Source organism: Macrobrachium nipponense, chromosome 31, assembly GCF_015104395.2.
Source record: "Macrobrachium nipponense isolate FS-2020 chromosome 31, ASM1510439v2, whole genome shotgun sequence".
NCBI lineage: Eukaryota > Metazoa > Arthropoda > Malacostraca > Decapoda > Palaemonidae > Macrobrachium > Macrobrachium nipponense.
The window spans coordinates 25,786,879-25,800,688 of record NC_061093.1 but is presented as its reverse complement, the minus strand read 5'-3'; the positions used below and the strand labels follow the sequence as shown (position 1 = coordinate 25,800,688).

The 13,810-nt window shown below is 42.3% G+C and overlaps 2 protein-coding genes across 2 annotated transcripts in view; both read right to left on the bottom strand.

The window, feature by feature from the left end:
• Positions 1 to 12,294, bottom strand: part of LOC135206513 (serine/threonine-protein kinase Nek8-like) — a gene marked incomplete at its 5' end in the record, with an annotated part of 37,642 nt that extends 25,348 nt beyond the window's left edge. Inside the window, 1 exon segment of the mRNA XM_064237870.1 lies at positions 12,202 to 12,294. Within this exon segment, the coding sequence (XP_064093940.1) occupies positions 12,202 to 12,294 (93 nt within the window).
• The window catches only part of LOC135206703 (serine/threonine-protein kinase Nek8-like), a 123,349-nt gene that overhangs the window by 65,550 nt on the left and 43,989 nt on the right, over positions 1 to 13,810 (bottom strand). The window lies entirely within an intron of this gene.

The following is a 13,810-nucleotide window of genomic DNA, read 5'->3' as shown; positions in this document are numbered from 1 at the left end:
TCTCTGATTACCTGCCTCTGTGAATCCAACCTCTTTGAGGGGCCAACAATGTGGCGACTAAAAGCTAATCCTCTAGGATCATGAAATAAGGGAAAACAACTTAAGAGGAAGCTTCCTTCGTTCTTCAATATAAACGAAAAAACTTAACGAAAGGAGGCCGCCCTCGAGTCTCTCCCTCACTTTCGACATAACTTCTAAGTGAGGATTACTCAGACGTCAGTAGTTGTTGCCTCGATCGAGAAGAACCCACCGCACGGACGTGCACTAGTTTTAACGAACCTCTTGAGGAATCGTTACGTTTTCCGTGGCCCCAAGCCCATAACCAATTCTCTTCTCTCGAGCTATGAGAGAGCTGAGAAATTATCCGAGATGATTTGGGCCATCGATCCAAACTCACCCTCACCCTTCGAGGAACTGGAGAAAAAGGAAAAGCCGACCAATTTGGCTTCCAATTCTTTCAGACAATGTGCCAGAACATCTGTTCTCTGTTTCGGATGTCTGGCACTCTCGCTATCACCCGAGGTGATCCTCAAGCCGTTGAGAGAAATTAGAATTACAAGATCTTTGATGTTATTCCATTTCTTTTCCTTCGTGAGGAAAATTTGTAAGTAGGTCTAAGAAGGTTTGATTGCTGTTTATTCAGGGAAAACAAGCTTCTCCAGCGAGGAAATGGTCCCCAGCAAACCCTTATCATTCCTCACTCAGCCATGCCTTGGCTTTCCCTCCCTAAAAAGGCTGCGCTTTGCATAAGCAGGGAGAGCATACTGATAGTGCTAGCCGCGGTAGATTCGTGACAGAATGTTACCGTGCGGTAAAACCCAAAACCCGCACCTAACAAGTATAGAGATATCTTGTTGAAATTTCTAAGTAAAAAACTGCAGGTATGATCATTCAAGATTACTAGAAACCTTTCCTCAAAACCCGAGGCTAAATCCATGAATGTAGGGGCAGAGAGACGGTTTCAGCCATTTCCCGCCCCAAGGGAGAGAGACGTAACCAACAAAACCGCGCATGACACCGAGCTAGCCGGACTGCGTAAGATCACAGTAACAGCAGCCGTTGATCATCGTCTCGCACTATGTGCCTGAGTTTGCCAGAATACTACCCTTTTACGAAGGGAGGATATGAAAATGATCGAGCCAAAGGAAACTCTCAAGCAGGCATATTTAAAACGAAAACAAAATTCGCTAAATACAGAAGCTGAGTTGATGTTGCAGTTCAATTAGAATACTTCTCGTCTAAGTCGCAATCCGTAGAATAACTAGGATATGCGCCCTACCCCTCGGACAATTTCAACAACTGCTGCCTAGAATCATGTCGCGAGGTTAATATACGTAGTATATTTATAGTATTCTGAACAACGATCTTCCATCCTAAATTCTTTCCTTCAAGAAAACAATAAGGATTTGGAGATCGACCACCTTCGATCGCTATCAAAAAGAGTGAAGGAGAAGTCTTCCTCGAAGGAAAGCTTCAATGGTGAACAGAATACTATCTGGCGCTGAGTTCCAGCTACTCCCTTTACGAAGGAATAGGTATGATATTATCGAGCAAAAGGAAACTCTCAAGCAGGCCTATTTAAACGAAACAGAATTCGCTAAATACAGAAGCTGAGTTGGTGTTGTCGTAACAATACCTGAAGAGTTTGTTCTTACTCCGAAAACTCTTGGAAGGTTGAAAGGGAGTGTCAAATAAATACATAGAACAACAGTTCTTTCGGCTCTATCCGCAGAGGAAATACGATATCGTATATGACTCGACCCATGCGTAGCAAAATGACGCAAAGATAAGCTACGTAAGTACTTGTAGTAATTTGAACATCGAATTCTCTACTACATCTTTCCCTGGACGAGGAAGAGAGAAAGAAAGGAAAACGACTGTCCACGTTCTAATGAACGAGACTTTTAAAAGAACTCTTGACTCTTTGCCAAGACTCTTTTCCAAGAAAAGGGAGTAACATTCGAATAGAGATCATCAAGAGAGAACCGAGGGATCGAAAAAGACCGTTCAATGTTCTTTTATGATATTGGACAAAAGACTTCCTGGATAGTCTACAAGTCTTTCTCTCTTAAAACCCGATGAGCCTCTGAAATGAATGAGAGCTCTTCCGAAATTTGTTAATGAGTTTATCCGCTTAAACGATAAAAAAAAAACGTTTTAAAATCTATGTTTCAATGAGAAACTACCCCCCATTTATGAGGGGTCCCCCACTTAAATGACAATGGGGGAAAACGTCCTGACTTGACAAAACTATTAGCACTTTGCTAAATAGGGGAAAACCCTTTAACATGACCGAAAGTCACCCAGGAATCCGAGTATATAATCTTCCCGATTCTCAAAGAAATCGATGAAGAGGAAAGAGGGATCGAAGAAAAAATTCGGGTATGTCTCTCCGCTAACTCCGAATCCCTTTTAAAAATTTCTGTAAAGAAAATGTCCTCAACAGCAAATAAGACGCTTTCAACAAGTCTTTTCTCTCGCAAAGCGTCCTGCCGAGCTTCCACCGAAGCGTCCTGGCGAATGTCCACACAAAAGCGTCCGGCTGAGCGTCCTCAAAAACGTCCTGCTGAGCGTTCCTCAAAAGCGTCCTGCCGAGCGTCCTGCTTAGCGTCCTGGAAAGCGTCCTACTGATCGTCCTCAAAAAACGTCTGCTTAGCTACGAGCGTGTCTGGGAGCAGAGAAACACCAAGTCTTCTACGACGTTTCAGAGAGGAACTCGTTGAGCGCCTTGATGCATGCAAGGCCCGCCAAGAGGCGTCCTGGGCGAGCGACCTTGCCAACATCTCAATGTTTATGACGAACCGCTTTTGCGTATTGGACATTGAATATTTTTAAGGGACGTCCCTCATGCGAGTCTCCATGGAGAGCCGCACGCTGCTCCTGAAGAGTGTGAACACTAAAGGAAGACGTATGGCTTTCGTCTTCCGCAAGGTGCTTGGCCGCCGCGTCCTGGAGAATGTCTCTACTTATAGGACGTCGAGCAACCTCCAAAAGCTTCCTCACGTCTAAATTGCCCTTCTTATGCCGACCAGAGACATAAGTTGTTTTTGACTGTGCAAAGCAGCTTGCCGGCCGTCAAACTTATCAGCTTGCTTTATCGAAGTAAAGCGAACGTTACATAACGTATACGGAGCGCAATGAGGAGAGAGACGAATACTGGAGTTGCTCCTCCAAAAGGTGGAATCAAGAATGTCCTTGATTACCAAATTCTTTTGGAAATGCTACGAGGTTGAAACCAGCTCTAACTTTCATGAGCGTTCACAATCGCAGGAGGCTCAAATCACTCTTCTGGCAAGATGATGACCTCCTTAATAATGTATAAGTGATATATACATGAGCGTTTCATATACATGAGGCCGTTCACCTCGCAGGAGGCTCAAATCACTCTTCTGGCAAGATGAAATGAGCCTCCTTAATAAGGTATACATGAGGTATACATGAGCGGTCACTCGCAGGAGGCTCAAATCACTCTTCTGGCAAGATGAATGAGCCTCCTTAATAATGTATAAAATATATATATCGAGCGTTCTCGCAGGAGGCTCAAATCACTCTTCTGGCAAAAGATGAATGAGCCCTCCTAAATGTCCCTTAGGAAAAGAGCCAGTGCATTCTTCTAACAAAAGGGAAAATGTGGTCTCTTTACTCTAAAGCTTCTTTGGGGGCGCGAGTCCTTCCGAGAACTCCAACCCCTGTGTGGGGAGGACGCCTCGGAGGACGAGAAGCAATCCTTCAAGATTCGTACACGTGCACGATCTTTAGCAGCCTGGGAAGAGTCAACAGGTTCTGCCGAAGGGACGCCAGATCGGTGGGGAGCCCCCGTACCCTCTTGCGGCTTTCGACATGCCCCTCTCCCTGAGTCCTGGAGTCCGACAGAGGTCCAGGCCTAGAGGCATTATGGGGCCGATCTGACGCCCCCTCCACAACACAGGGGCACTACACTTCACAACACTGATTGGAGAGCGAGCACTTTAGTCTAAGATTACTTTGATGTAATCCTTTCGCAGACACTTCTTCTAGGCTCGTAAGCCATACCACAGGGTTAGGCAAATAAAATCTACAGGAGGTTAGAAGGTTCATTATTTCTAACTTCTGTTTACTGTGGAGGAAAACTCCTGATTCTAACACGCTCTAAAATGCGTAAATGAATCCTCCTTCTTCCGTAATCAGTCACACATTACACTAATTACCTTATGCAAAGAAAACATGTAAACGTCATATATACTAAGCGAGTGTCTACCGAAAGTTCCGTAGCCTCACCTTACCATGCAGACAACAAAGTCTGAAACTAGGCTAACTAGCTTCAGACATCAAATGCAATGAAAAAATTTACGATAGCGTATGCCTAGCACAAATCCAAGTTAATAATCGAAAGAATAATTAGGATACTTAGTGGCTAATGAAGTTTCAAAATCCTATGGCGGAGGTCTGTAACAGTTGTTTACCGACCGGCGACAGAAAAAAATATGAATAGAAAATGGGAATAGTTCCTGATATCCGCCTCCCAGCGGCGGGAATGGGTACTACCACCTGGCCGCACACTGCGTGTGCCGCGAATTTTTAAATTCTGTCGGACTTCAGAAAATACAGCTATATATATATCTGTCAGGTAAGTTTCATGAACAAAACTACAGGTGTTAGTGCAGGAGAGATGTTAGTCTTACCTTTGGAAGAACCACTCCTTGAGGAAGACCTCCTGATCCTATCGCGCTCCAATTTAAGGCGATAGGACTCATATACTCCTCCATTCATCATCAGTCAATTTCTCACATTCATTGCACCGATGATCAATCAAACAATTAAGCCCCCTACAACTCATACATACTGTGTGTGGGGGTCTAACCGATGCTTTTCGGTAGCCTCACCTTACAATCAGCCCTCACACACACTCTGAAACTCACAACACTTGATCCAGACATATCTATAGAGAAAAAGTCAATCCAAAATCAAAAACGGTCCACTATCGCGCATGCCAATTCAACAATCCATTCAATACCAAAAAAATCAATCAGAATACTTAAAAGCGAGTCAATTTCCAAAAAAATCCTGAGCAGAGGTCTGTAAACAGATGTTTTACCGACCGGCGACAGAAAAAAAATATGAATAGAAAAATGGGAATGGTTCCTGATAACCGCCTCCCAGCGCGGGAATGGGTACTACCACTGGCCGCCCACTGCGTGTGCCGCGAGTTTTGAAATTTCTGTCGGACGTCAGAAAATACAGCATATATATATCTGTCAGGTAAGTGGCATGAACAAACGAAGGTTTCGGAATTCTAGCCGAGCGAGCTAGCATATCCTGCGTCGCTTTTGCTGATAACGAGCTGGAGATATCATTAATAGTCTTCTTGGGGAAGAGTTGCGGGGAAAGCTGTGAAATACAGCAAGGAAGCTCTCTGTGCGTGAGAAACCGCCTTGGTAAGAAAAAGAGCAGAAAGCGGCCCTCTTCTTTACCACTCCTGCACCAAAAAGTGAAGCAATTTCCCCGGAACCGTCTCTCACTGCTTGTCCATGCAAGACAGAACTGCGTGGAGGTCTTCAGGCGAAAAGAGTCTTGCTCTTGAGTCCTCTTAGCCAACACTCCAAGGGTCCAGTCAAGAAAGTTAAAAACTTCTAAGACTCGGAACATTCCCTTCAGAAGGTGATCCAACTCGCTCATACCCCACGTCGTCTTCGCAGAATTCAGCGCCGAGCGACGTGCGAATCAACCAACGAAGAGAAAGTCCGAGTCTGCAGAGAGGGAAGAGTTAGACCCAAGGGCTCTCCTGACTACGTACCAGAACCCCATCTTACCCGTTCAGCTTGGACGGGGGGGAAAAGAAAAAACTGTCTTGCCTTTCTCTTCTTTTGAAAGCAACCAGTCGTCAAAGTTCTTCAGAGCCTTCTTCATAGACACTGTAGGCTTCATCTTAACGACTGAAGACTTCTTAGCCGTATGGTCGTTGAAAATAAGGACGGAGGAGACGGAGGAGCAACGGCCGAAAGAGACTCCCCAAAATCTTGCAAGAGGAGGTCTGTAAGTCTCTTATACGAAGAAACCGAAGCATCCTTGGGCAAATCTTCCTCCGAATCACCAACAAATTCTTCCGAAGAATGACGTCTAGAAGCTCTACTGCCCGGAGGAGAGCTAATCCTTGGAGAGCGCCTGTTCGGAGAGCGCCTACTAGGCGAGCGCCTACTGGGAGAAAAACCACTGGGAGAGCGCTTACACGGGAGCGCCTACCAGGAGAGCGCCTACCAGGAGAGCGCCTACTTTGAGAGCGCCTCCCACGGAGAGAGCCTACTAGGAGAGCGCCTAGTTGGAGAGCGCCTACTAGGAGAGCGCCTACTTTGAGCGCCCTCCCAGGAGAGAGCCTACTTGGGGAGCGCCTGCTAAGAGAGCGCCTGCTAAGAGAGCGCCTACTTGGGGAGCGCCTACTAGGAGAGCGCCTACAAGTGGAGGCCCGTCTGTCGAAACAGATTCTAACTCCACAGAAGAGCGTCTGGATAAGGGAGAGCACCTATCAGGCTCTCTGCGCCTGCTAGGCTCTTGGCGCCTGCCATCCTCCATACGCCTGCCAGGCTCTTGATGCCTTTTGAGCTCAAAACCCCTGCCAGGCTCTTGACGCCTGCCACGGGAGAGAAAACATCCACAGATGAATCCCTGTCAGAAGCGCGGCGCTTACAAGGCTCTGAGCGCCTATCCAATCGGGAGTGATCTAACGGAGGAGAAAACTTCCGTTGCCGCCTACCAGGCTCTTGGCGCCTACTAGGCTCTTGGTGCCTACTAGGCTCTTGACGCCTACTAGGCTCCGAGCGTCCGTCAAAAGGAGAGTGGCCACCAGGCGAAAGAACTCTTCCTTCGCTCCTGACGAAAACGCGGGCTCTTGACTTCTGTCAAGCTCTTGACGCCTACTGAAAGAGGAGCGGAAATCCTGAGGAGAGAGCCTGTCTGGCTCCTTAACGCCTTACAGGCCCTCAACAACTCTTGCTGGGAAGAGAGAGAGCCTACTCGGAGGAGAAAGATCCCGAGCTCCAGCCTGCACTTCTGACCCTCCTACTAACAGGCCTCAAAAGCTTCTCTAGCCAAAGGAGATTTAGCCGAAGGAACGTTTCTTAGACTTCTTCACCGGAAGTGAGGCGTCCTTCCGACGATGAGAAAGTCCTGGCAATAGACTCCGCTAAAAGCCGCAATCTGCGCCTGCAGACCCGACCAGGATACGCGCAGGAGATCTCTTAAACTCCTCTACAGGGGACGAAGTCCGAGAGCGAACAGGAGAAGCGTAACCGGACGAAATCTTGGTTCGCTTGCGTTCCACTTCTGGCTCTTCCGCGAAGGATTCCGGTGGCCTGGTAAGGAAGGGCGCAAGGATCCTTCCAGGGCCTCTTGAGAGGGCGAGACGACTCCGAGCGCTCCATCTACGCTGAGGAGAAGGCGACGAAGATGACGAGAAGCACTGCGCAATAACTCCTTCTTGGTTCGAGTCCAAGGCAGCCTGGGAACGAGAACAGAACTGCCGAGGGGACGCCTGACCGGTGGGGTTCTCCCTAACCTTCCTGCGGCTTTCGACTTTTCCTCCTCCACTGGGGTCTGGGAGTCTGGAAGAGGTCTAGGCCTGGAAGCGTTAGTGAGCCGGTCAGACGCACCCTCCACTGCACTAGGGGCACTGCACTGATCACTTGACTATCTTTATCACTCTTACCTTGTCGAGAGCGAGGCAGGCTCTCCTTACTCCTGATCGAGGCTCTCCCAGAAGCAACTTCCGAAAACGAATCTTCGGGTTCAAAGCTGGGCGCAGGGGCTGAAACTGGAGAAGGAACTACTTCTACTACAGGATTCTCAGCGTCAACTTCACTCACCCTCGATCTACTAGAACTCTTTGAAGAAGCCTTGCGCACCCTATCCTTCTCTAACTTTCTCACATAAGAAGAAAGAGCCTTCCAACCATCCTCATCCAAAATTCTCACACTCTTTGCAAGGGTTAATAAAAGAGCATTCATTCCCTCTACAAGACGCACATACCGAGTGAGGAATCTAATGCAGCTTTAGTAAGCCTAACTTTACATTCCTTCTCTGAACAAACCCTAAATAAAACTAGGTTTCTTAACTTCAGAATCATCCATGATTATAGATATTGTAAGAGAAATCCAAAAGAAAAATAAAAAAAACAGTCCAAAAAGCGTATGCCAAGCCAACAAACAAAGGGTACTTCACCAAAATCCAAATCGTCGGCAACGAGAACGAATTTTAACTATCGTAAGGACTGAACAACAGGTGTTGTCCAGCCGGCGACAGAAAATAATCTGACAAGAAAGGGGGACTGGTTCTTACACCCCGCCTCCCAGCGGCGGGTAAGGTAGATCACCTGACCTACCTGTAGCGTGTGCCGCGAGTTTTGAATTTTCTGTCGTGACGTCAGAGACCTAAGCTAAGTATATATCTGACAGGGAAGTTCATGTACAAAAATTATAGTTTTCTACAAAAACTTACTACTGTAGCTAAATAAATTTCTAGTTGACAGATAAAAACTGTTTATATTGTCTTATGGCTTAATACACAATTAGAGAATAACAAGTAGTGAGCCACATACAGAGACTCAGATTAACTAATTGCTTAATAGCACTGAAGGTGACCTTCCTAGTTACCTGTCAAATACTCTTGGTTTGAACTATGAGCACCAATGGTATGTGACAATAAAGAGGCTCTAAGAGGAAACTCCTATTCAAGTGTATAATGTATCTTTGAAACAAAAGTTGCACCTAAATTTTGTACAGTACAGGCTCATACAAACTAAAAATTAAAGTTTTATTTTTGTGGAATGCACAGTAAAAGACCTCATATGTACTTACTGATATTTCTAGGATAGCAATGTATGAGAAATTATAAAAAAGAAAAAGTTGGTAAAGTGCATGAATAATACTGTAAGAAAGTAGCAGCTACACATGCTCTCATTTGGATTGAACAAAATAGTGGTGAACACCAAATTTACTGAGCACCAGTGACCTAGATAAGTTATGAGTTCAGCTGTAGTGGAAACTACACTAATAATATAGCAGTTTTGGAATACAAGCCTCAATCTCACTGGCACATTTCCTTAAGAAATATAACTTTAAGGGGGTTGGCCGGAACCCTTATATATGGGGGTATAGGGCAAAAAATAAAGTAATGAAAAAATTCATGGAGCTTCGTATGGCAATGGAGAATACGTAAACAAAATATTTTGTCAAAATTCCTCTTACTTTCGTAGTTACAGGGTAGTTAGTAAACATAACTCAATAAGCCAAAAACACTGATCAGTACAAGAAAATACAATATTCCTTCTGTTATCGTAAAGTTTGATAATTATTGTCAAAGAAATTGTGAGCAATGGCATCTGTAGAGATTCCATGAGGTGGCAGGAGGGAGCTTGGTCAGTTACCACCATTCAGTGAGAGGAGAAACCTCTTGTAATGTACGCGTTGGAGTTTCACCTCTGGCATTCGCTTGCTTTTACAGATGTTTATATTTGTTTCGGCAAGAATTTCATTATGCCAATGAGGAAAAGACTAGCAAAACATCTTGCTACCATACAGACAAAGAAAATTCACTCTAATATGATTACAGAATATCATAATATACACGATATTAGTGTAGTTAGTGAAGAGCAAGAGGGAGGGGTGCGTAGTAAAGGAACCGCCCAGTCAGGCGTTGCCGTATAAGGAACGCCAGGGTCTGCCTGACACACATCATGCAGTGCCCCAGGCTACGGTCTTTGAGGAAAGGGATCTTCATTTATATAAATTACATAGTTTGGTATTAATAACCAAAAGGGAATATTGAAATTCATAAATAATCATGATTTATTAACATTGTCTTTGTAAAAAGGAGGGTACAATGCAGTTTCACCTCGGACATTCTCTTGATTTTATGCTTGTTTTAATCTTTGTTTCGGCAAGAATTTCATCTGCCAAAGACGAAAATACAAGGAAAACATTTGGCTAACATACTGAAGAAGAAAATTTGCTGTAATAAGCCAAGTTAGTGAAGGCTACGATATATGAGCAAAGGGATCATCATTTATGACTAAATTATGATAAATAACATAGTTTTAGTTTATAAATACCCAAAAAAGATATATACATTCATAATAATCACTATTTATTAACATTGTCTTTATAAAAATACAAAGGAAAATTTGAACGCCCGTATCTCAAAATTATACTTATTAACCTTCAAAATCTATCTTCTCACTTAGATTTAAAGCTATAAATAAAACCCTTTTTTCCAATTTTTGTTTCGCTTTTTTTATAATTTTTTTTTCTGATTTATAGGGTTTATTTTTTTGCCATAATGAAAAATTCATATCTAACAAAAAAAGACTTTTTTAGAAAAAAAAACTCCTTATTTGATTGGAGGTCTACATCAGGTCTATATATGGTAGTAATCCCAGGTCTTAATACAGGCAGTCCCCGGGTTACGACGGTCTCGGCTTACGATGTTCCAAGGATACAACGCTTTTCAATTATATTCACCATATTTCCACCCGTTACGCGCAAATTATTTCCAGGGTTACGACGCATGCTCCAAGTTACGACGCCTACAAACGCTGATCTGGCAGATGAAATGTGACACCAAAAATGCAAAATAATCAATATTTAAAGGTTTTTTTATGAAAATTGCAATAAGAATGCAGTTTACGTACATAGTTTTCAATGCACCCAAAGCATTAAAAGTAAGGTTTTCTTAGGATTTTTGACGATGTTCCGGCTTACGACGATTTTCGGCTTACGACGCGTCTCAAGAACAGAACCCCCGTCATAACCCGGGGACTGCCTGTATTGAATATCAAGAGAGGAGATAGAATTTGAAAGAAAAAATGGTTTTATTTTCGGAATGGATAATCGCCATTGGTGTCACAAAACCGACACCAGAGGTGAAAATGCATATGCAGTTTGGAGTCACCTTATTAAGTGGTATGAATATCAAAGTCCTCTCCTTAAAAAATGGTATTAGCTGGCCGGTCCCCTTAAAACAATGGTCTACACTCTTGTTGCCATGAACATACTTCTATTTGAAGAAATGTAGTTGTCTTAAAATTTGTAATCACAATGAATCTGATGGACCTGATTCTTCATCAAAATTTATTAGTGCATTTACTTTTCTAAGATCGCTCTGGTGGGGCCAGTAGAAAAGGCAGAGTTGTCATATCTACGGGTATGTAAGTCCCATTCAATGCTTCCCACAGATATAATCCTTCTTAGGAAGATTCACTTTAGACCTTGGGAGTTGAGGGAAAGGGTTTGCTTCTTCCCTGTTAACTTTTTATTTTATTTTATTTTCATTCCCAATTTTATTTAGTTAGTCTTTCTCTTTCTATAATTATAGATGCGCTGAATGGCCTGTTGGCACCGGTGTTTAGACTTGAGACATAAATTCATAAGCCAATTGATCTATTATGCCCTTAGAAAAGACAACCACTCATTCCTTCTTTGCAGAACATTTTTATCAAAATCATCCAAGTCAGTCACAGGACTCACTTTCTCTTTCCTTTTTGAACACTGGAGATTCCATTATATTTCCTGTTTCTCTTGCTTCCTTGTTCAGTCTACGAATAGTCATTTCTGACACTTTTGTTGCTTCATGTGTTCTCTGGATAGCCTTCGAAACATTAGTTACAGGATCTTCATGATGTTTTTACAAAATGAAGTATTTCAGGAAATTATAGAATATTTCCTTGGCCTCAGGTGGTGGGTGAAGATGTTTACGGGAGTCACTTGGGCTAGGCTGTCCATACTTATCACAGTGGGTGATAAGTATTGACCATGACCTTTTAAATCCTCTTAAAAATCATAGGTCCCCTAAACTCAGATCTGGCATCGCCGGGGAAAAAATATGCCATATCTTCATTTTCATTCATGAAACTGAGGTTTTTAACGAAGAATATATGAAATAAGATATATTCAAAATATCTGATGCAAACAAAGAACCACATTTCAAGAAATGAAAACTATTTCAATAAACTTCATGAAGCTAATATGACTACCCACAACATGAAAATTGGCAACGTATGATATCTGTACAAGCCACGCCACAGCGATCTTAGAAAAGTAAACGCACTATAAGCTAAGTAACATGATCCCTGACGAAATAGTGAATTAAAATAAAACAATTGCAGCACAATATTTTGGTGAACTATGAACAGTGGTTGAATATGTAATAAAAAGATACTAAAATTAAGAAACTCACCTCACATTCCTCTGTTGTTATAGATTCCATGGGAATCTGTTTGATAACAACCTGCTTATTATCAGACAGGCGACGATAAAGATATACATTCCTGCAAAAGAGTATTTATTACTTTAACAATTGTAAAGTGCCACCGATCAGTACTAGATATTAATTGCAATTTGTTAAAAAAACTTGTAATTTTTTCACCAGTTACAAATCTATACAGCATATAAAAGGAAGGATACATTTTATTGGAGTACCAAATCTCTATGGCAATGGTCAGAAATACATACTGTACATACAAAATACAAATGAAACTCTCCTCTTAAAAACCAAAAGACAATTTCTGATTCTACACAAAATTCACATAAGGTGTATTGCTCCTCATTAAGGACTAGATGAGACAAGCACACTAATTACTGTACCCGAGATACAAGAACACATATATTGAACATGTCACTATCAAATTACATCATCTCACTGAGTTCACTTACTATACCCTATGAAGCCTAGCAGCATAACTGCACAGTATACACAAGCACATACACATGCCTATCACACATTAGTTTACAGATTTTGATGAAAGTTTATTTTGTATCGTAATATGTATGTGTGTGTGTGTGTGTGTATCCCTATAACCTACCATAGCTGGGTAAAAGCTTTGATAAACATAACTTTGAAAATTATAAATAACTCATGGCCAAGTAGCCATAAAAATGCAAACTCAGGTTCACAGCAAACTACCTACTTATTTCTAAATGTTGTGGGCTAATCACTTGCATACCCTGGGCCCAGCCTAGTCTACATTTTAGTTTTCCCCTTGAGGTCCAGGTAGAAAGAAAAAGTGCCCAGACTTGTTCAATTTGGCCTAACAGTAATACACTCAAACTTATAACCCTTAAACACCTTTTGGACGTATTTAAACGTCGACAAAATTGTCTGTTGGTGCCGAATTGACATATGAAACGTCAACGCAAAAAGTTTTTTTAAAAATTCGCGGAAAAATAGTTATAGGCCTACTTGGGGAAAACTTTTGGATCACGCACCTAGAGGGATGCTGGGAGTTCACGGATCAAGCTGGTGTTTTGTTTACAATTGTTACCAAGGCGCGCAAGCGCGAATTTCTTTCTTCTCACACTAAAAAGCATCAGCGACACCTCTCGGAAATTAATTTGTCACTTTGACATAATTTTTGCACCATTCTATATTAGCCATTACATAGAGTTTTATATATGAAAATGTGTGCAATTTCATGTAGAATACAACAAAAACAAACCCATGGTTTGTAGCTTTTACCAGTTTTTGAAATATTTTCATGTAAATAATGATAAATAGAAAAAATTCGACCTTCGGTCAACTTAACTCGACCGAAATGGTCGAAAACTGCAATTGTAAGCTACAACACTTACAGTCTAGTAATATCAATCAATTTACCTTCATTTTGCAACAAATGGGAAGTCTCTACACAATATTTTGATTTATGGTGAATTTTTGAAAAAACTTTTTTTTACTTCCTCATGTTTACGAATTCATGCATCATATTGTGATAATATTTTCTCTGTGTTGATTTGATCATTATACCAAAATCATTGCAATTCAGTGAACAATACAACAAAAAAATACTTAA